A 22,964-nucleotide genomic window follows, 5' to 3' on the forward strand; every position below is an offset into this window, starting at 1 on the left:
TGCTTGGTGTGTGAGTAACAAGGTGGATGAACAATTTATCTCAGCCTTTTAAGTATAAAATAATTTAGAAGCAGTTCATGCAATATGGACACAAAGGAGTGCAAGTTCCTTTGGGGTTTCCTGCTACCTTGGACATCTACTGAGCATCACATGTGAGTCACCGGACACATGAGAACACCATTGCCAGACGCTACCAGAGGGCACCAACCTCAGTTCCTCCAAACAATTACTTATGTAAACATAAATATACAAGTTGATATCTTTTCTACACAGTACAAATACAGGTCACAACTTCTCAGCTGTGCAAGTAGTCAATACCTGGAAGTAGGATAATGTTCAGACCAGAGTTCCATATATTTCTATGTACAAGGGCACTAACAGAACTTCCTTGTTTTCACCAGTTTGCTCTGATATTTCACGGAGTGCCCACCGTGCCCTATCACATAAACGTCCAGCAGGTAGGACTTGCCGGGCTGCAGGCCTCTGATTGTCTCTGTGGTCACTGCTTTCTGGATGTTCTGGCTGTGGAAGTATTTACAGAGAACCTTTTCTGATTTCTTCCTCGTATCTGGACCCAAGCACTGGTTCTGCTCTCTCTTCTTCTGCTCTTCATTGTAATTGTCATCCACTTCCCTTTTGTAGATGCAGAACTTGTTTCTCTCCTGTGTCCCCAGCCACGCCACCGTGACTGAAGAACATGTGCGGAGCTTGTCAAAGGCTTTGATTCGTGTATCTTCAGGAAGAGAAGGAAATGACTGTTTGTTAGGCCTTGTTGTAGCCAGGACCTTCAGCATAGAAGCACCTTTTTTGCTTCCCTTCAGCCTAATGAGATACTTAGCTTTTGCTTTTCCTCGAAGCTGGAACTGCCGCACACCCTCCACGTTTTGAGACAAGACAAGTTTTCCGTCTCTCCTCACTTGGATCTGAACAGCATCCAGGCATGAATGAACAGAGAAGGTGACTTTTTGGTGAGATGAAACAGGAGCAAACCGCAGAAATTTGGCTCCTTTCCTCTTGATGAATACATCTGTAACCCTGCCATCCTTCAGTTCCACTGTTTTCTGTTTAGCCTCCTCCTTCGTTCTGGCAAAGGTGCCAATGTACGCAGTGCTCATGTTAGTGTTGGTGTTTACTGCAAACATGTCAAAGTAGTACTGCGTATCGGGCTTCAGATCAGACACTGTGAATATGTTCTTGTTCCCCATACAAACTTTATGCAGATCAACTCTCGGCTTTGAGGATGTTTGCCTCCCAAACTTTGATGATGATGATTTTAGGAAACCACGTTCTTTGCCAGAGTTGTTGTCTGAGGGGAAGCCAAAATGGGCAAAGTCAAATGGACTGAAATCCAGACCTGGTTTTGGAGCCATCATGAAGGCATCATCAGAACTGAGCTTAGCTTCCACAGCACAGAGGCTTTTGAAATTGTGTTCTTTATTGATGACAATGCAATACTGAATTGGCTGTTTCAGTAAGGAGGCGGTGGGACTTGGCTTCCATGCCAGTGTCACTGTTGTACGTCCCAGAGAAGTGACATCGATTCTGGGATCATAAGGTAATTCAGGATAAGGTTGGTCCGATTCTGGAGTAGTGGTTGCATACACTTTAAAATGTGTGTCCTTCTCTGTTGACAGCAGATCAAGTTGGTACAAACCAGATGGGGAACTAGAGGACACAAAATACTCAACATCATTGCCTTTGTAAGAGAACAGCTCTGTGCCTTCCTCATTAGTAATCTGCTGCTTCTGTTGCTCAAGAGGTTCTGGTTCGCCTAGATTATAAGCAAAGAAAAGCATTTATACAGACACAATCTGCCAATATGAGAAAATAAAATCCCAACAGATACTTCTACATAAAATACAAAAGTGAGACAAAAAAGCAAGGTTTTATCTTCTGGGGAAGATGTAACCAATACTTCTGTCAAATTGGAGAGGGTGACTGGTTTGGCACTCAGGTTAAAATGAAATGCAAAAGAAATTGCACCTGGCCAGCATTAAGGGAGGCTTGTGCATGGTAGGTAATACCCTCCACTAGACTACTTCAAGCATCCAGCTTGGGGATGCCATACAGTTCCCCAGGGGAACTGACCCCACTGCCCGTTTCTGGACTTGGGCCCTTAGCTTTGGTCCTCCAAGTCCCTCCAAAGCCATGTGCCTAAACAGGGTGAGGGCCAGAGGTGTGTATACAATCCCATGTGGTGTGTATGACATTTAGCACTCTTGTGACAAGCAGTGGAATCCTGGGACCTTTTCTCTCCTGAGTAGCAATTATACAGCTGTTTCCAAATCAGCTCCACATCTACAGATGAGGCCTCTCAGAGGGGCAAGCTCAGCCCTGCTGCAATGCCAGCCCTGTCTCTTCGGTTCTTGTACAAACAGCTCACAGCAAAGCCTCCGCGAAGCCAAGTTACTCTGGGCAAGAAGTTTGTTGTGGGAGCATTCACTGCAATCTGTAACAATAACCTCAGCTTTTATTTTCTTTCCAGCTCTTTTCCTTCTCACACCGCTATCTGCTGCCAGTTTCCTGCACAAAGGCAGGACGGGGGCTGAAGATCCAAACAGCATGAGGCCATAAAGATGGGCCTGCTGCAAGATGGCATCACACTGAGATGGGTTTGAGGGGCTTCAAATCCAGGAGAAAAGCAGTTCTCTGGGGTGCAAGGAAACTCATTGATGGTTTGTTACCTGAACCTTCTCCACTGGTTTCCTCTGGGAGTTCTTGCACACTCAGTTTCCACTCCAGAGGGGCATCGCATGGTGTCACTGTCACTGCTAAGGGAGTGTTATCCTCTTCAACCACAAAGAAATACCTAGGGGAAAGTTAAAAGACCCGTTACATCAATAAACCCTGATGGCAGCCAACCAGCAGGGACTGACTTGACATGATCAAGTTTGATCCTAGTGGGGCAACAGGGACAAAAGTATCACTTACGGACAAGCGTGTGTAGAGGGAACATGGAAAGGACAGTGGGCAAGAGCTAAGGAGGTGAGGGAAACCCACCCACTGACACAGTGCTGCAGAGTTCATGCTTTGCTTGTCAAGACATGGCAGAGGAGTTTCTGGCCTCTTGCCCTCCCCTCCATCAGCTGCACTTTTTACCCCTACACTAACAATATACAGTACAAGTGGTCACCAAGTAAACCTTGAGGGAAACATGATCTTTCCTGGAATTCCAGTGTATGCACTTCAAAGCAGGACACACATTTTATGTTATGTCCAGGTAAGGGCCCTAGAAGCACATATAGAAACATATACATTCAACTGTCCCCCCACTTACACCCAAGCTCCCCACGTTATTTACTACAAAATATTTCTCAACAATGAAGACTTAAGGAGGTGTCTGATATGAGAAGGAAGGCAGTAATGGTGGTCTTCCCTGAACTCTTTGGAGCCTCAGGTTTTTCCCCAGTCTAACCCAGTACTTTCTGACCCACAAGGCTGAAGCTGGGAAGTGGGGAGTTCAAAACAGATGGGCTTACCCTGCTTCTTCAAAGCTCAATATGAAATAATGAAAAGAAACAAGTGTGGTGGGGTAAACCCATAGTTTCTAATTTTCTTCCTGCTCCTTTTTATTCCAGACATGGTTAGTGGCTCCACTTCAGGGAACTTCTGTGGTTTTTGGGAGCTCTGGGCTTATCCCATAAATTAAATAAATTGGATAGACCCACAGTCAGAGAGTCCAGATCGGGGTGGAAACTCACATAATTACTTACTTCACCAGACAGAACTCTGGCATTTGTATTTTTGTGACATGGATCCAATATTGACTTCAAAACACCCAGTAAATAAAGCTACTGTTTTCGAAGTACAACTTCTTCACTTGATGTAAAAAGAAATACCTTTTAGGGGTGTCTCGGAAGAGGTAGCTGCTAATTTCAGCTCCATCTGGGATGACTGATGAATCATGAAAAAACGCTTTGTCCCGGATCTGCATTTGGAAGAGCTCCTCATCTCTGGTAGGTAACTTCTGGGGCCTCGAGCTGAGCGGCAGCAGCAGCAGCAGTGGCAGTGGTGGGCAGCGCAGCAGGAGCATCCTACAGCAACGACAGGGAGTCCCACCTGAGGAGAGCTGCACCGTGGGCAGCAGGAGCTGCCACCAGCCACTCTCATGCTGGTGGGCGAGAGCCTGGCCAAGCACCCACTTATTTGTGACCCATGGTCACTGACTCGGCTGGCTGCACACTCGTGAAGCTCCTGCCAACTGATCTACCGCTGCTGGAGGGCTTACTACCACCTCCAGCAAACCTTCATATCTAGATGCATTTCAAAGCTGTAGAGCACAGGGACAGTTTAGAAAGGAGATAGGAGCCTGGTAAGTCTGCTCCACCACCAAAATGCAGTCATAACTACAATAACACAGCATGCACTTTGTGCTTGTATGGCACCTTCACTGTACTGCCATACAAGCACTGGGAATACATAAGGACTAAGTTTGCATCATCACAGCACATGCACAAAGTATGTAAATAAGATTTTTCCATCTTGAACTGTAATTGAAAGCAAGCCTGGTTTCAAATTGGTATCTCTCCCTCTCATGAACAAAGAGCAAAAGCTTTCCACATACTTTGCTAGAGCTACAGTTGGATGTTTTGCCATAGCAGAATATTAATAGAACTTGGTGGACATGGGAGCTCTAGTAAGCACAGAGCAGATGGAGGCTATATTGCCCTCACTTTCCTAAGAAGATTTTGGTTGGACCTCCAAAAATCCTTTGAAAAGTAAATATTTCCAGTGAAATTGTTCTTTACAAAAGATAGTGAATTAGGAAAACATGTGATATAAACCCACACATATTCAAAGCACATTGGTATTAGCATGCAATTCAGCAGGGTTTAATCCTCAAGTCTGATGGGAATTGCAAAACACAAAAGCAGAGAATCCTTTACAAATTAGGCATAATAATTCATAATCTCAACCTTTCATTATTATGTCTACAACTAGGTCAGTAATGACTACCCTAAGATATACAGTGGGACAGGCTAGAAATCTCCTTTCAGTACAGTAGATGATCTCATACATAATGGCTCTAGCTGGGGGGGCTGGGAGGGAAACAAAGCCTGTTTCTGGTATGAGTATAGTGAGTTTAAACTGCTAAATGATAACATTTTTTAAAATTAGAAAAACGATTTTAAGACCACTGCCTAAACTGTGTTAGCCATTGGCTTTGAGGAGAAGCACAATAAAAGCTTAGCTGGCAGGAACAGTTTTATCTTGTTACTTGGCTGAATGTGAAGTCATGCACCAGTCCTTATACTGCAGTGTAAGTTGAGTATGGCTTTATAACAAATCATTTCTTTCTACCTTTAAGATTAAATCTGCTGTTGAGATTGTTGGCTTTGTTTTATCTTCCACTTTGCTTGACCTTTCTCTAATCTTTTATGTAGAAATAGTAAATAGAAAGCTCCTTGAGAAGTGGCATGATGTAGTATAAGACAATAAAATTGCTCTTCCACTTCAGGCAGCTCATGAAAATATAACCAGGTGCTCTGAGGGAAGCTCCAGCAGCGTTCTCCTTCCCTTTCCTGTGGCTTTACCTTCCAAAAACCCAATAGGAGCCACCTGCAGCAACCTGCTGGAAGCCAGTGTGGCCACATGTTGGGACCTTCCTTCCCACCCCAGTTTAAGCCCTCCAGCCCTTCAGGATCTTGCAGCAAGACCCCTTCCTCAGCAACCACAAAATTCCAATGTGCTCTTTCACACCCTTTTCTTTCTGGGGGCAAGTTGCCAGCAGCCTGCCAGCCCCTGCCCCTCTCATCATCACTGTGTTCCCACCAAAACTCACTGTGGGTGCTGGTATTCCAAACGTGGGAATACGCTGCATGGGGTCCCACCTACTTTTTCACCCCAAATTCCTGACAAAAATATTCCCAAATCCCCCCTCTGCTGTCTCCAGCTCCCCTTCCACTGTGTGCAGAGAAGGGGTCACAGCATCTGTCTGTCCCGCAGCCCATCCTGCGCCCCACATGTCTAAACACAGCTGTTCAGGTGCAGGACAGCAGGTCTCCTGACACCAGCAAGGCCCACTGAGAGCTATTTTCACCCTCTATTTCTTCCTTTGCCTATAACATCATCATTATTTAATTGCTTCTACCATCAGTGGGACAGGTCCCCCACACTCACCCCCTTCCCTCCTCTCCGCCATCCCTGGCCCCGTTACCTCAGTTCATTCCCACCCCGCGTTTGACTGGTTCCTCCCAATCTTCTGTCCAGCTTGGCCCTTGTCCTTCAGCTCTGTATTTTCCCACACAAACAAGAAACTGGCAATGCAAGAGGGCAGAGAAAATACGCAGCAAATCCTGACAGAACTATAAGCCACCAGTGACACATACTGAAAACTCCCTTGCTAGGATGCAATTTTATCTTCACCTCCTTCTGCTCTCACCTTCCCTCACAACAAGGGCTGCTGCACCTTCCTGAGCTTTCTCACTCCCTTACTCACTGCACATTTGCATCCAGATCCTTCCCTTCCTGAGTGGAAAACCACAGGAAAGATGGAAGCGAATGCCTGAGGTTCATCTGGCAGAGTTTCCCCTGCAGCCGTGTCTCAGGTGGGCAGGTGACTGTGGAGGAGCCCCATGTCCCTGAGAGTGAGCAGCAAGTGTGCCAGGGAGCCCCACAGCCAGCTCACTGGTCCCCATAGCACACCTGGCTCTGCTGTCTCCTGAGGAAGCCCGAGGCTTCCAAAAGTTATTTTGCAGTTGGAAAAGACTGCATCCTTATTTATTCTGCAATAACCTGGCAACGGCAACACACAGCCGTATTCCCCCATTCACAGGGTTTGTAATGCCTCACATCGGGCACTCACAGGTCTCAAATTGTGCGTTTCATCAGCGTTTGGGATGCTTTAATAACAGGTTACTGCAGTGCTCTGCCCTAAGGAAGGGAAAGGAGTAAAGGGATTTACCTAAGATACACAATTGCTAGTTAAATACTGACTTGGCTCTCCCAGCATTTGTCAAAATTTATCCCAACCAAGTCCTGGCTTAGCTTTTGATGACAACAGGCATATTTCCTCAAATTCAGACCGAAGTGTTGATACTTATCAGCAAAGTTAATGACATTTGACCTTTTGGAGCAAAGATCATAAGTCAAAATACTTGCCGACTTGAGTCACTGAAATCAGCAGAAACCTCCTCTCACACAAGGCAGGATGAGTTTTGTGTGCTGTAACACAATGTTTATTGACTCTTCAGGTATTATTGTTGGCCAACAGGGAAGAAATTCTTTCCAACTTAATCACAACAGTTACAGGAGATTATTTGGTTAGGTAAGAAGCACTGACACTTTCAGCAGACAGCGTCCTCCACATGAACCCCTTGAAACTGCAATCTTGTATATTCCCATAGTCTGGTCCAGCACGATGTAACCTCTACTAAAATAAACTATTTTTGATTACGGGACTACCCAGGCTAAAGTTCATTTCTTAAATAATTTCACTAGCTAATCCACTTTAAAAACTCCTGTTACAGCATTTCTGTCCCCAGTAACAACTGCAGTGTAGCAACAAGGTACGGATTTGTCTCTGATTCCTGAATCTAATTGTAAAAACAATTAGGCTTAAAAATGACCACAAAAGATGCATTAAGGTTTATTCTGAGATCCCTGCCCAGCACCCCCAGCCCACTCTATACATTAAACAGCTTGCAAAATTGTCAGACGTTAACACAAAAGTTTTATAATCCTTGTTCCTTTACGAATTAATAGGATTTTGAGTGTTTTCATTTTCACACATCCAACCTCAGAGGCTTAAAATGGGTCCAATTTTCATGCATGACACTTCCCAAAGTGAGACACCTCGACAGCAAAGAGGCATCTAAAACTGACTCACAGGTTTTGAAAACCATGCTGTCAGTGTCACAACACCCTTTCACAGCAATTAATAAACAGGTTTTTTGGGGTTTTTTTTTTGCAGTGCACTGATTATAATTTGGCTGAATTTTAATCTAAATCCTCTACAGTCTAGTCACATAAAACATCAAGAGGAAAGCAAAAAAAATAATTTATGTGCCCCATGTTCTTTTCTGGGCAAAGACTTTGACAGAGTCTGCCAGAAATGCCCTTGCTGGCTGGGTGGGAGCATATGAATTCATACTCTCCCATCCAGCCTTCGGAAACTTCGAACAAGCGATTTGTTGTCTCAGCGTGATGTGGTCCAAGCTGGTTTTATTCTAGAAGCCAGGTACAAGCTGAGGCCTAAGCGCTGCGCTGTAAAGCCATACAAATTACGTGAAATATGCTGTGTGATTTTTTGTTCTCCAGGCTGTGCCACCTCCTAAATGCCTTTTACTCCCTTTTCTACAAGTTTGTCTTGTTTTCTTTTCTTTTAAACTCAGAGTCAATATTTTATTGATATATTCCTGCTGACTGGAGGGATTTGCCTGTTGTTTATCACTGAATTCTAGAGAGCGCCAAAGTAAACAGTCCTAAGTGAAATAATAAGCACCGTTTTCCTTCTCCAGGATTGCAAAAGTGCCCTCTAATGGCACATCTTTACCTCTCACTTTTTCCCCAAACTCTAAACAGAGTCTTAAACCTGAGTGGCAAAGGCAAACCTCCTGCCCTGTCCTGCTGGGTGAGGCTGGCGCTTGCTTCAGGGTAAGGAGAGGGGGAAGAGCAGAGGGTAAGGGACAAAGCTGGCAGCGCTACTGGTGACACCTGGCATGGGGAGAGGGACAACTTCTCAGCCTGGCCGTGCCAGGAGAGCGACCTTCCCTGTGCCACTGAGGAGGAGGGAGATACCCAGCAGCAACCACAAGCGCATCACGAAGAGAAAGGTAAAAACCCACCACAGCTTGGAGAGCCCAGGACGGCACCGCAGGCACCAGCAGCTCTCGACCAGCAACAAGGGCTAAACTGAAAAACATCCTTGAGAAAATATGACTTGCTTGCATATTCTTCTATTTCAAAAAGAAAGGAAAAAAGAGGTTTCTATTTTCTTCCTTTTCTACTTTTTCTATTTTTTCCCCCTTCTCCTCCGCCCCCTTTGCAGATAGACTGACTCACTTTAGGGAGCCAGGCTGTGAGCAGGGAGCACCCAGGGGTCCCCCTCTCCTCCCAGGCAGGGCTGCTCCCAGGCTGGCTTCCAGCAGGACAGGACGCCTGGTTTTGCCCCACTGGGCACAGGGCCGCTGAGCCTGGACAGGCTGCGTGATGCTGGGGCAGCAACAGCCATGGCAAGCAGCCGGGGTTTCCCATAATTTTAACCTGGAAGGTGGTGGCACTGCCCCAGGAGAGCAGCTCCTGGGCTGCATTGCTCCTCTGCACACACACACCAGTAGCAACAGCACACACTTCAGAAAAGGTTTACTTAATAAACCTACTTGTATTCATCTAAGAAGATCAACAGATCAAAAATGCATGCTGTACATTTGGAATGGGATACAAATTACTTTCAACACCTGAAAATTTACCACCTTGCCAGAAGTTGGTTTTGTCCTTGAGAAAATATAAACAAAAGCAGCGATCTGGACATTTTTAAAATTTGAGCTATAAGTGCGTATGTGAAAATTATCATTAAATTGGATCATAGATTTGATGATGATTGCAGTTCATTCCTTCCTTCTGAAAGATTTACACTGGGGCAGTGAGCCTTCCCGACCCTTCCAAAATCCCAAGTACACAACCACTCTGTCCGGCCTTTAAGACCTTTGTGTGGCTGCAATTATAAGGAGAAATGGTGAATAGAAAGGCATTTGCAACCTGCTTAGTTTCCAAGCTGGGGGACAGGCAAATCAGCTGGAGCTGCAGCAGCACCTTGCACCCTCCTCCCGCAGGATGTGGGATCAGGGAGGTGAGTGAACCCTCAATCACAGCCAGAAAAGGGGTGGCCTTGGAGAGGGCAGCCTGCGGGGTGCAGGGTCTGCAGCAGCCATCAGGCAGGAGCACCCCAGCACATCACAGCACTTCCTATGCACGCTGCCATTAGACCTGCCCAGCAATACATACAGACATACCTGGGAGTTCTGTTTTGTTTGAGATAAAATAACTTAATTTTTATTTTACCAATCAAGTCTTGGGTATTTTCTCTCTACTCTAAGCAAGCAGCTTTTTTCCAGCAAAATAGTACACCAAGGATGATAAATTAAATTTAGTAGAAGAAGCTGACCTGTCAGCAGTTGCACAGGGTGCACCCCATGACATAACCGAGCCCCCTCACTCGCATCCCATCACAGAAATCCCACCCAGAAAGTTGAGAATCCATTTTGTTTGGCTGCTTGGAAAACAAGGAGTTGAGTACTCCTGTTCAGATCTCATTCTGCACTTATTTCATGCACAGAGGCATGTACTCACACAGACTCCACATCACTGATTATACCCACGCTCTGTAAAAAGGAAGCAAAAATATTAGATTCAGCCCTCGCAATGCCAGTACTATTCACAAGTCATCTTCAAGTGCCTTGATCTATGGAAATAATTTACTCTACTTCTCAGCTGTCTGCTGGTCACAGAGACCTGTAAAGGATTTACAATAACAAAAAATAATAGTTTTTAAAAATCTGGGTTTACTTGAAGCAAATGCATCTGGAATAAATAAACCCTAATGTTTAATTACAGAGAGTGGAAAGTGCATGACTGTAATTTAGTGAGGATAATTTCAAGGCACTGCCTGTGACAGTGTTTTTGTGTTAGATGTCTTCTATTTTTACTGTATGGATGGTTAACTTCTTTTCTTCTTTACATCCTGTTTTTAAACTCTGGTCTATTGGGGAGGTTTTGCGTTGTTCACTTTACCTATGCTGCATCTCATAATAAGTCTGTAAAATTATTGATGTGATTTAAGTTCAGCTTCAGAAATAAAACGGCACTGTGTGACTTCTTTGACTTACTATAGGAACACTACAAGTAAAGAAGCTGTGAGCTTTTCCATCATAGCCTTCATTTCTGGGGATACATAGCACAAATATATGCACCTTGGCATAGAGTTATCACCTCAGCAACAGAGGAGTTTGAAAGCACCCTCCAATTTCAACTGTAAGACAGTTAGTTATTTTTAACATGTAAAGAAGTGAAAATAATGCCTTTGAAATTTTACATATTTACCAGGAGCTGCTCAGTTTGTTTGTTTAGGGGGAGGCTAGAGGGGGAAAGTGAAGGTCTGCCATTTAATACTTAATATTCCCTAAGGGATCTGGAAAACATTTGGTATGCCTTGCAGCCCTCTTGAAAACTTGGTGTCTGGTCCTGCAGCATGCCTGGGGAAAAACAAGGACCACGCTCGGCTGTGGGAAGCTCGCCAGGAGCCTGGGTAGCCCCTCCACACCAGCCCAAAGCCTTTCCCTATGGAAAGCGGGGATGAGGAGGAACGTAGCTGCGACAGGGACACAGGTGTGTTTTGCTGTCTCTGTGGATTTTAAGGAAATATTTTGGTGTAGCACCACAGCTGGTTTGACATGGCAGCTCCCACTGGCAAGACACTAGGAGGGCAGGAGCATTTATACCCCGTCACGCCTGTAATCTGTGGATTACAGCCCCCTAAATACGCACAGACACGATGGACTATAATGGTGTCTTTGAAGTTTTAAGGTCCACCATGTCAGTAATCTGTGGATTAACCGACCGCCTCTTGCAATTCCAATTCAACCCACGATTTTTCCTTGCTGGGGGTATTGTTTTAGAAAATCAAATCTCAGTAGTATGGGGAAAAAATCCAACTATGTAAAAATAAGACAGTATGAAGAAATAAGGGTGAATTTCTACCAAATCTTAATGACGAGCAGTGGCAACAAAGTACAACTTAGGGGAGAGGTTAAATTTGAAGGGATAACGTTGTAAAATGTAAAACCATCTCAAGTTGTGTATGTTGAAAAGAAAACATACTTGGGGAGATATGGTATCAAAAATCAAATTTTACATGGACTATTTTTTTTCTAAACTGAGCCTTATTTATTTTTCTACTTTTAGTGGAAACAGGTTCAACTCCGATTACACCGAAATGGCCATCCTGGAGCTGGTGGTAGCCGGATGCTTCAAAAAAGCAGCTGAGCCAGGAGATGCCATTTGGGACACTTGAGGAAATGCCAAGTAGATTTTCTTCTTTAAATCAGAGACCACACACCAGCACTTGTCTCCTTCACAGCCATCTCGACCCATGCATCTCATCGGTGAGTGTCAAAACCAAACAAACAGCAAGCCCCCAGCGGTCTCTGTTACAATGCTCAGTTGTTCTCTCGTACCTTTCCTTGCAAGGGGATGGCAGTGGCACGGGAAGGGATGATGCGCTGGAGCCCTGGGTGGCAGCCAGCTGCCGGCTCATCCCCCATGCCGTGCTCTGCCTCCCTCTACTGCTCTGGCACAGGCTGGCCTGTGTCCTTACCATCATACCAACTCATCCTCCCAAGCCCCTACAAAATCCCCGGGAGACTGGACATTGCTCATAGAGATGGCAAGTGTCACAGCATGGGTGACTGGTTTCAGCTCTACCACAGGAAACACTGATTTCAGATGCCTGACTCAAAGCCCAGCTCAGAGAAGGGGAATGTTTTCCATAGTTTCAGCAGGGTTTGAGCCCCAGTAGGAGAAATAAGATAAAAGGCAGAGAAATCTTAGTTTGCACAACTGCAGGCCGTTTAAGATAACCAACCCTGAATGCCACGCAGCTCTACCACAAATCTTTCATCACAAGATCTGGAGGTGTTTTATAGTGGAGAGTAATTATTATCCCCTTGTTACAAGCAATAAAAGTGGGGCAGCGACTTTCCTTGTTCAAGGAAATCCCAATATAATCCCTTCCTTTAATCATAAAACAATAGCTACTTTCCTCGGCCAAGTCACTCCGCCTTCAGCACAGCTCTCTGAGTGCGTGTTGCTCCCTCTCCATAATGAATTTCAGCAAGGGGATTAGCGGGGAGGAAAATGTATGAACAATCAGAAATTACAACCAACACAAGCATGTTGGTATTTGCTACGAAGTTTCCCACTGTTTCCCTGGAATACTTCTGAATGACATTATGAGCAACTGCCCTTGCCAAAACTCACGAGGGACAGGGATGACTGAAGCGTCAGGGTCTGATGAAGAGCAGAACAGTGGTGTAAGAGCAGAATTGGGGTCCTCGCATCCTGCTGTCACATCCTCAGACCACCAGAGCTTACAGCTGGAGGTCAGAAAGACCTTTGGAAAGTGCTAAACATAACAACAAAGTAATTAACTGCATTAACTAGCACAAGAGTTTAAGTTGCTTGAGCAATTCCTAAGGCCTGGGGAATACCCTGGGCCTGGCAGCTGCCTGTGGCAGACAAGGTGTTTGTTACAGAGGAGAAAAGCCGGGGCTGGCGCAGGGCAGGGAGCTGGGGAAGAGGAAGCAACAGGCGAGGGGCTGCGGGTCACCTGTGCACAGGCAGGAGCAGGGGGGAGCCGAGCCCTCAGTGGCCCCAGCAACAACCACAGCACGCACATTCTGTGGAAAGCTGTGCTGTGAGCATGCTGGAATTGCTTGCATGCTTCTTCCCTTTTGCTTTTTGGTGTACAACTGAAAAAGGGAAAATTGCTGACTACTCTGGAACCCTTTTAAGCACGCAGAGGCTGTTTCCCTCAGCTTCCATCAGACATGCAGTTTTCTTCAGCGTCAGAAACACCACCACACATGTACATAGGATTACAGGCTACAGCCAGCCAAAATACATTAGTATTCACACCAGCTTCCCTACCTCTACACACAGTTTTCCCACAATGAGTGTTCAGAAATTCTCAATTTTACCATATATTTCTTTATACTGTATAGGCTTTCTCAGTGCTCCCAGTCTAACCAGTAACAACCGCCACTGCCAAAGCCTGCAGCATCACAGAGGTAATAGCAGCTCTCCAGAAAGCTGCACTGCAGCTGTGTGAGCAAAGCAGGACAGCTGCTCCAGTAACAACCCCTATGATGGCATTTGCACCCAACAGGCAAATCTCTAAGTCCATTCCTGCGCTGCTGGCAGGAGGGTGTCCCACAGGCACGTACAGTGCTGGGAGATATCTCGGAGCAAAGATACAGCAACAGGAACTCACATAGAAACTAGCAGACATCCGTCACCAGATGCAATTGTAAGGCTTGATTCTAGGCTTTTTCAATCCAGGAACATTCGTAGTTAACTAGACAATTTATATAAATAGAGGAAAAACTTTTTTTTTTCTGTTGTATTCTGTTCTTTCCTATATTTCTTCGATCTTACACTTATTTCCCCTGCATTGCTTTCAGTTACACCCAAATCATGTAAACCAGATCCTCAGCTGACTTCAAAGGAGCTATGTCTTTTTCTGCTGAATTAGGAGTCTAGTCCATGTTACCTATGACCACAGTAATACATGTAATGCTGACAAGTGATCCCCTAAAATTTCCACTTTCTTAATTATCATCAGAATCCAACTTTTTCTGATTGAATTTATTGTCCAAAATTAGATTCAGTTTTAACATTATCTGCCTTCAGCTTTGAAGGCATGCAAGCGTAATCTTAGGCCCTACAAGTCCTTAATGAACCCTTAAGGTGCTCCCTCATAATGATTTGTTACGTAGCACAGTAATTCACAGACGTTGGGACTAATTTTCCCTAGTTGGAAAAGCGTTGCTGAAAATATGTAAACATTTGTCAAGTGTTTGAAAATTGAAAGTATCAAATGTAGTGCTAAAGATATTGATATTTACATACTTCTACTCGCACACTGTGAGTTAGAGCTAGCAGACCTTATCCACAATTACAGCACCAAAGACTTCCTGAGACCCAGCATGAGTATCGTCCCCCACACTGATCTCCACCATTCCTAGAAAGTGGCACACACAGTTCCTTAGTCGCAGCATTAGCTTTGGTGACTTCCCCAGAGGCCGTGGTGGCTGAGAATACAGGATGGCTCCCCGCAAGTGAACCACTTCACGGTGGGACGATCAGCCTCACCAGGACTTCTGAATCTCACTGAGAAAATCATTTCTTTCACACACTCACTTCCATACACTACGCGGGTTGGAAAAGGAAAAAGCAGGAATGCTCATGCCAGTTATATTTTGCCTACCAGCATTTATTTCCTTAGCATCCTGATCTAAAAGACACAGATTCCTATAGAGGGCAACTCAGTAGATTAGTAAAAATTGTTAGCAAAAGATGCTAGCTGCTCCAAATTTCTCGATGCAGCTACCTGCAGTGACCCCCCCTGCAGTGCCTGCCACTTCCCACCAGCTTGAGAGAAAATCTGAACTTCTGCTTCCCCCAACAGCCTGACCTTTGCACAGAGAGATGGGCAGGATTCATCCTGCCCAAATCTGTGCACGGAGGCTCTGGCCCCAATTCCCTAATCCTCCCACTAGTCACAGGGACAAATGACAGTAGCGAGCGTGCCCCACGTTGATGAGGGAGTGGGGCCCCTTGCAGGAGGAGAGCATCCATATGGTGTGGGATGGCTCCCAATGTTACTCAAGGCTGTTGTAGCTGCCGAGAAGCAGACGACAGATTTGGGACAAGCATGGCCAGGCAGTGGAGGAGCTACGGATCCACACAGCCCATGTGCCTGCCCTGAGCTGCTCAGCAGGCATGGCAGGGTAGAACCATGGCAGGCCAGAACCATTGAACATCTCCAGAGTGAATGAGCCACACAATTGAGAAAGGATTTGTGTCCAAAGGGCGAGACCGTAAATGTGCAGAGAGATGGTGAAGTATGGCCACAGAGATTAACTTCTTATTGATTGCTGCCACAGGTGAGCCTATGGTCAGAGCGACACATGCATCTGTCTGAAGAGCTTACAAGACACCATGAATCCAAGCACAGCTCACCAGCCCATCATATTGAAGCAGGATGAGAATGCATTTGGGAGCTGCCAGCCTGCAGGGTGGCTTTCTAATACTTTGGGGGATTTCTAAGTGGTGGACTTCTGCATGACAAAGCTGAAAAGTATTTCCCAAGTGTGAAAAGATGGGTGCTCTGAAGGGAACTGCTGCAAGGGTTTCAAACCTGCCAGGGTCAACTGCTGAGCTGTGGTAAGGGATTTCAAACATCAGATTATTGAAAGGGTCGGTTTCAGCTCCACTCTACTGCTGGGCCAGTGTTTATTTGTCCAGACTGGCAGGTGAAAGGTTAGTCCTTTATCTAGTTACAGCGAACAAAAGCAGAGGGAACACATACAGGCACACAGGTCAGACTGTTATGGGTGAGTGGACATCCAAACAACCCCAAAGCCTTCAGACCTTCTTATGGTAATGATACCTCCTTGCTTGGCAGCAGGGAAAAGAAGAGAAAAACAAGGAATTTCTGCATTGAGAGATGGCTGAAACATGTGCCAATGGCATTGCCTTTCCCAAAGCAGGGACACGTGGGAGAGCTGTGGTGTGGGACCCAGTGCTGCCTTCTGGAGCTGTCCCTTCACTAGTGACTGGAAATGCCTGTGAGATCCTTGGATAAAAGCTACTATTAGAGCACCAAGTATCATTTCAACATCACTGTTAACATTGCATTGTAAAGACCAAAAAGCTGCAAATTCAGAAAAGTATCAGCTTTTCGGTGTTTTACCAATCAAGGCATTTCAGTGAGCACAAAGGGTTTGGGCTGGAGCCGGGCCAGGGTCTCTGCTCATGGACATGAAGTTCCTGGGTCCCACTTCTCTCTGTGCACACGTGTTTCACCAAGGGACGCAAGTCAGGGTCTGCACAGTCTCCAGCTGCACAAAACCACACTGAGCCCATAATGTCTACTGGGGGACAGCCATGAACCCTGTGAGCAAAAGGTTGAGCCAGAGGCGTGTTTTGGTCTCCTGGAAAAACATCTCACTGGCATGTTCAAATTTTGCATTTTCTAGTTCAAGCACTAATTGCCTGGATTTTCTTATAAACATCTTGCAACTACTTCTGCCTAAATGAGTGGAAATTGGAACATTCTCCATAAATTAACACAGCACCATTCTTTCCCTGAGCCTACCACCCTGCTATCACACACTTGCAAGAGGTCTCTTATCCTCTGCTTTAAAATACCCGCTTAATTCAAATGTTAAATTAAAACTTGTTCATGTGATATGAAAGGCTCTTAAGACCTGCTCTTTTCTCCTGATATTATTTTTTTCACCAATTGTACTATAACAGGATTATAAAAGTTTTAATCGATTGACTTTAAATCTTCTCCACAAAATTGTAACTTTCATACCCCCTAGGACTATTAGATTTTTATTCATTATTTCTCATTACTGAAAAATCAGTTTGAGAGCCCCTAGGGTCTTCCCCAAATATGGATAAGATCCTATTAGCCCTGCAAATCATACTCAAGTAAGTAATTCTTACTCAGGAGAAAAAGCCCATGGGGAATTAAATGCAGATTTAGTAGCCAGAGGAAGAGAAAGACTGGGGACTAGAAACAGTTAACACTGCTCACTAATGTTTTTCTTTGCATCCAGAGACCAGCTGGCAGCTCTGAGATACTTGGCTTTCCTGTACCATCATCATCTTGATCTGTAAACTGCTTAATTTCCATCAGGTTTCTGGATTTCAAAATGCTGAGACTGTTTGAATATAAACACATTAGCGGTAAATCTTCTGCATCTAAACAAAGTAGCGAGAGAGGGAGAGCGAGCTCACGTCTTCATGATATTCGGGTTGATTTGTAAAAGCCGTCTACCCTGGCCAGTCCCTGCAGACGTGTGCGAAGAGTCTGCAATCCCATTGTGCCTCCTGCCTCCCCGCCAGCCTCTGCAGCAGCAGCAGCAGCTGGTCTAGCACTGCTCTATTTTTATATTGAAAAAAGTTAAAAGTGAGAAAGATTAAAAGCATTATTTTTCTCACACCCTAATAAAGTTTCAACCGCTTTAAAGTTACTTTTACACACACACACACACACACACACACAAAAGTAATATGCTCAATTAGGAAAACAATGCTTTTCCCCTGTAAATCACAGCGGAAGTGTCAGCCTCAGTGGTGTGTCACGTTGTGAGTGTGCGAGGGTCACGCTGGAGGGGCACTCATATCCGGACCCGTGGAGGGGGAATGAAGTAGGAAAGATAAATTATTGCCTTTTGTTTTTCAGGTTTCCAGGTGCTCGCAGTAAGTACCACTGCTTCTTATCTCAGCTGTCACGCAAGCAACAAACATCTCTCCAACTACTGAATTTAATTACCCTAAAACCAGAGCGGTCTCATTTGGTGTGCAACACAATGGGCCAAATCCAGGCCAAAACCCCAACAATCCTGTGCACTCCTGAGTAACGTGGGAAAAACACTGAAAATGCTGTGATTACCTGAGCGTTCGCCCCTGCTCGGGTGGAAGGACACAGCCCATCAAAAGACACCTGGCATAGGATTCACCTCCGTCCCTCTGATAACACAGGTACGTTTTTGTTTATTGGAGCAGTCATGGACTGGGGGCTGGGTTCTCAGAGCTCTTGAGTTCCCGATCACTCAAACAGCATTTAAAACCTATCCAGCAAAATGTCCCTGAGACAATCATTGCATTTTTGGTGAAGTCACAATACCAGCTATCACACACATGAACTGAAAAAGACAACACTTTGCCTGCTTCTGACATGTCCTGTGCAACCAACATGCTCCCTGGGGTGCAATCAAAGCTATCCATGCAGTCATGAGATTTTTGGTTGGTTCTTATTACAGCCCTGTGTTAGCATTTATCTTTCCCCAGTTCAGTGGGTGTCCTCATATACTGCAAATTAGAAAATTAATTCTGAAGGAATAAACTTCTTTTTAATATTTACTCTTAGTTTATTTCCAGCTTTAAGCACTTTCTTCTGGAGTTATGATTTATTACCCTGACCCGTTTCCTAATGTGAGGGCAAATACTTTCTCTCCTAATGACATCTTGTTAAAGTTTTCAAACCTAACATGTCCTCAGCCTTCGAAGCTCCATCTATCCAAATTAGCTTGAGTTATTTTCTCAGGCAGAAACTATCCCCGTTTGATTTAATGAAGATTTTTGTCATAGAAGTAGTGTATTCGTGGTTGTAACATAAACATCTCCCATTATTTTAGCTATCACAAGTGGTTGAACTGGTAGCCCAGAGCAGCTATATAGTTTTCCACATTAATATCAGCAGCCCCTTTGAATAAGAAAAGTGCAGTTTTCATTAGACTGCCCTTAATGCAGAAAACATGCACGTTCGGCAAGGTCGAATAGAAACCTGCCATCTCTAGTGTGGCCGTCAGTATCGATTGGTAAATCTCTCTCCTGTGAAGGAAAGCTGGGGAGTGAAAAAATAAAAACCCATTTAGTAACACAAAATAAAACAAGCTCTAGAAAGATGCAAGACCCTGAAGAAGGACTGAAATAGCCCCTTGAAAACAGTGAAGTAATGGGCTTACGGTTTTATTATTCGTATAAAGTTTAGTGACTTCAAAATGAACACGAAGCCAAACAACACTTGTTATCCCACTAAAATCCGTGCTGTAACTGAAGCCAGTACCCAGATGTTCTCTGGTAAAAATCCGCCACTCGGCTGCATGAAAGCAGCACATACCCTGACGTACAGTCCTGGCTTGCCTTTATCCAAACCTACTTAGGTTCTGGATTATTTTTCTAGCAATATTTTAAACTGCCATGGGAAGCATAAAAGGTGGTCTCCTACAAAACCATTTGATACCAGCTTGAAACGTAACCATTTGCAGAAATAAATCAGGATTTCTTTTTAATAAACTGTTTATTACCAGCCTTTCGGAACATAAATTTTATAAGAAAAAGCAGGGTCTGAGTTTAATAAACATCTCATCCTTTTCTACATATTTAGGCAGAAGACCCTGGCACACTTCAGAGTGGAACGTCCTGCAAGCAGGCTCCATCCAGCCCTACCAAAGCCATGGGATGGGGAGTGGAAAGTCACTGTGCATCTGGGAGGCTCAGAACCACGTTGTGCAGCCAAAGTGAGCCCCCGCTCCTCCAGCTCCAGTAACCCACCCAACACTGGCTCTAGCTCTCAGGGCATCTCCCAGAAAAGGGCTTATTGCTTTGTTTCATGAGGATTTCTAAGGTGCTTTACACGCCCATTTTGTACATGCCAATTAAATTTAATTTAATATAAACTATCACCCTTTCACATTGCAAGGCAAGACAGATGACCCTCAAAGCTTCCAGCAAGCCCACACCACAGCTGAGGACAAAACGAACTTAAAGACGCCGTTTCTGCCTCTACACGCAGTTTTGGCTGATGAGCCGGGATGCTTTGGGGCAGCCGGGCTCTCGCCCGCCTGGCTCCGAGCAGCGCAGTGCTCAACAAGACCCAGGGCTCCAATTAGCGGGTTACGGCACAAGCAGAGCCCTGGCACTGATCCTGCCTGCATCACTGCATCCCCAGCCCAGCTCGCTGGAGGATGAGAGGCGTGCTGGACAAATTGTGGCAGATGGGCCATAGCTGCACGCTGAGAGCTTTAAACGTCGCGTGAACACCGAGTATGCGGTGAAGGCATCCGAGCCGAACAGGGAAGGCAGCATAGGCGTTACGTGATTTTGAACAGCTTGCTTGACAGTTTGCACCATATTGTATTCATAAACATTTTAGAAACCTAAACTCTTTTCCTTGGTGTATCCAAAGTAATTATCCACAACAAAACAGGCACGCAGGGCAATCCTGCACAACTCTGCCTGACCTCTGTGACAACCTACTTAAAATCTGAAAAAAAGGGGCCCGTTTTAATCTCTGCAGGATCATTCACGTGAGTAGCTGGTCAGCATCCTACATGGTATTCTAATTCCCTCTCAAATTATGTACCTGATCACCAAACCCTGAACTCCCCCGGTGGGCTGTGGTGCGAGGTAACCCGCGGGCTGATGGTGCCAGCAGCACGTCACACGTGTGCCATTGCCTGTCACCAGGGAAGAACTGGCTGCTCTCACAGGCACCTCAAAGCATGATGCATCCCCAGGCAGATGCAGGACACACACCTCACCTTGCCGGCAGAATCGCAATAACACATTGAGGTGCCCACCCTCGACAGCAGAAAAATCAATGGGTTTTCTGTCTGGGGCCATGCAGAAAAGGCACAGTGTGACGCACCCACAGTCCTCATCACAGAAATGTGACAAGGCTGAAGTAGTTTTTCAGATGTATTGCAAAGCTCTTTTAAATTAAGAGGGGATCATTATCTGCTGATGCAGAAAGTCAGTCTGCAAGGAAAAGGTATCGCTCTCCTCACAACAGGATGACACACAGCCAGAGGACCCCAAATACATCCATACAATACACACACACGATACACCACTGCACATTGTTGCTTCATCACATTCTTTACAGTCAAAATAGAACATAAAATCTCTCAGTGTTTTTAAAAAGTCTTCTCCTCCTTCAAATATTAACAAGCTTTACATTCTCAACATTACTCTAAGTACTCACAGAAACTTTTAGTGGTACTAGAAAGCTGACCTGGGCAGCTCTCCTCTTGCAGATATGTGTTTTGCTATGAAGGTAGGAGAGCGGGGCCAGGAGGATGAAGCATTCCTGACAAGAAGCAATCCAAAACGCCATTCCTAAAATAGCTAAGAATCAGCGATTTTCAAAGTAGGCTGAGTAGAATCATAAAGTTTTTCTCCTCACTGCCTTACAGCACGGCCAAGAGTGCTGCGGATGTCTAATGCCCAAGTGCTATTTTTATGGAAACCAGGTTATAGCCAAGCCAGCAGTGCCTTGCCAGGGTTACCAGCATATAAATCACTCACCATCAGCTGCCCAGGGAGGAATTCACCCTCAAATTGCTCTCCTCTCTTCCGGTTTTACACAGATACAACTCCACCAGTTTGAACAAGCATGAAAACAGTGGACTTAAGCTGGAAGCCCATCGGAAGACAGTTCTGGGTGGGGCTGCCAACACAGCCCGGCTGTAGGATGCCCTGATGGAGACAGGCTGCCACATTTGTGTCACCGAATGTCACCTGGTATCTGTTCGCAGACAGACAGCCAGGCCAGGGAGATCCGTGTATTTACACTGGCCTCCCCTCTGAGCTCGACTCCCGCAGCTCAGTCAAGCCGCAAGAACAGCAATACCATTTGTTTTAATTAATTATTGTAACTAGATGTAACCAGATCCTTTGGTGGGGAGGGAAAGTCCAAGGGATGCTACAAGCGTCATAGCCCATTCTCCAAAACCAGCCTCACAGAGTTTGTCTTGTTCACATAGGTGCCCACCAGGACAATTTCCAGAGCAGTCCTGGGCAGCACGGCAGTGGCAAGGTCACGCTCATCCCTGGCACCAACCTAACTGGCCAGAGGAAAGCCCAGCACATTAAAACTCAAGTGCTAAATACATCCAGAAAAATAAATGTTCAGAGAATCACTGTTTTTCAAAAATCTGCACTAATCTACTAACCTACGAAGGTTTAAATACATAAAAGTTATATATCTGCAAGTGATTAAAGAACGCTCTGAAGCTATTGTCTCTGCACTGTTGAAATAAAAACACGACGCAAGCCACACGTAGCACATCTCGGCACTTACATCCCACCGCTGAGGTTTTCATCTACTTTTTCTGGTAGCCACTTTTTCCTTCTCCCTCCACTACAACAAAGTGTGAAGCTAACGAAGCCGGAGCCGTCGCCTGCCTGGCACACATCCGCTCAGCGGCAGCGCCCGGGCGCTGGAGGACGAGCCGGGGCTCCCGGCGGCAGCCCGGGCACTGCGGCCGGGCAGCGGGCACGGGCCGCCGCGGGCTGCGAGAGGGCAAAAACGGGGAGGAAAAAACCAAACCTCGAAGCGGAGGGGAGTATCCAAGAGGGGGCTGAGGTCCTACAGGCAGCATCCCGCAGACGCGCGGCAGAGCAGCGCCGGGACGAGGGGCTCGGCGCTGGAGCAGCGGCCGGAGGGACAGTGCGGGGGACCGCGTGGCTGCTCCCCCGCCCCGTTTGGCCGCGTCTCGCGGAGAGGTCCCGCACCCAGAGAGGACACCGCGCTCCTCCGCCTGCACCCACCGCCCCGACGGGACTGCCCCAGCGGAGCCCAGGAGGGGCTATGCGGGCGGCGCCGCTCCCGCGCCCCGGTACCGGTGACTTACCTTGCGGCGGCTGGTCCCGTCCCGTCCCGTCCG

At 45.9% G+C, this 22,964-nt stretch overlaps 1 protein-coding gene across 1 annotated transcript; it reads right to left on the minus strand.

Annotated features, from left to right (window-relative positions):
* Window positions 1-374: 374 nt before the first annotated feature.
* Window positions 375-17,391, minus strand: NDNF (neuron derived neurotrophic factor; the record flags this gene model as incomplete). The annotated part of the gene is given in 4 exon segments (XM_080343728.1): window positions 375-1,771; window positions 2,685-2,809; window positions 3,840-4,033; window positions 17,326-17,391. Coding segments are annotated over 4 exon segments (1,782 nt in total).
* Window positions 17,392-22,964: the final 5,573 nt, after the last annotated feature.

This window comes from Nesoenas mayeri, assembly GCF_963082525.1.
Source record: "Nesoenas mayeri genome assembly, chromosome: 4".
In the NCBI taxonomy this organism is placed as follows: domain Eukaryota; kingdom Metazoa; phylum Chordata; class Aves; order Columbiformes; family Columbidae; genus Nesoenas; species Nesoenas mayeri.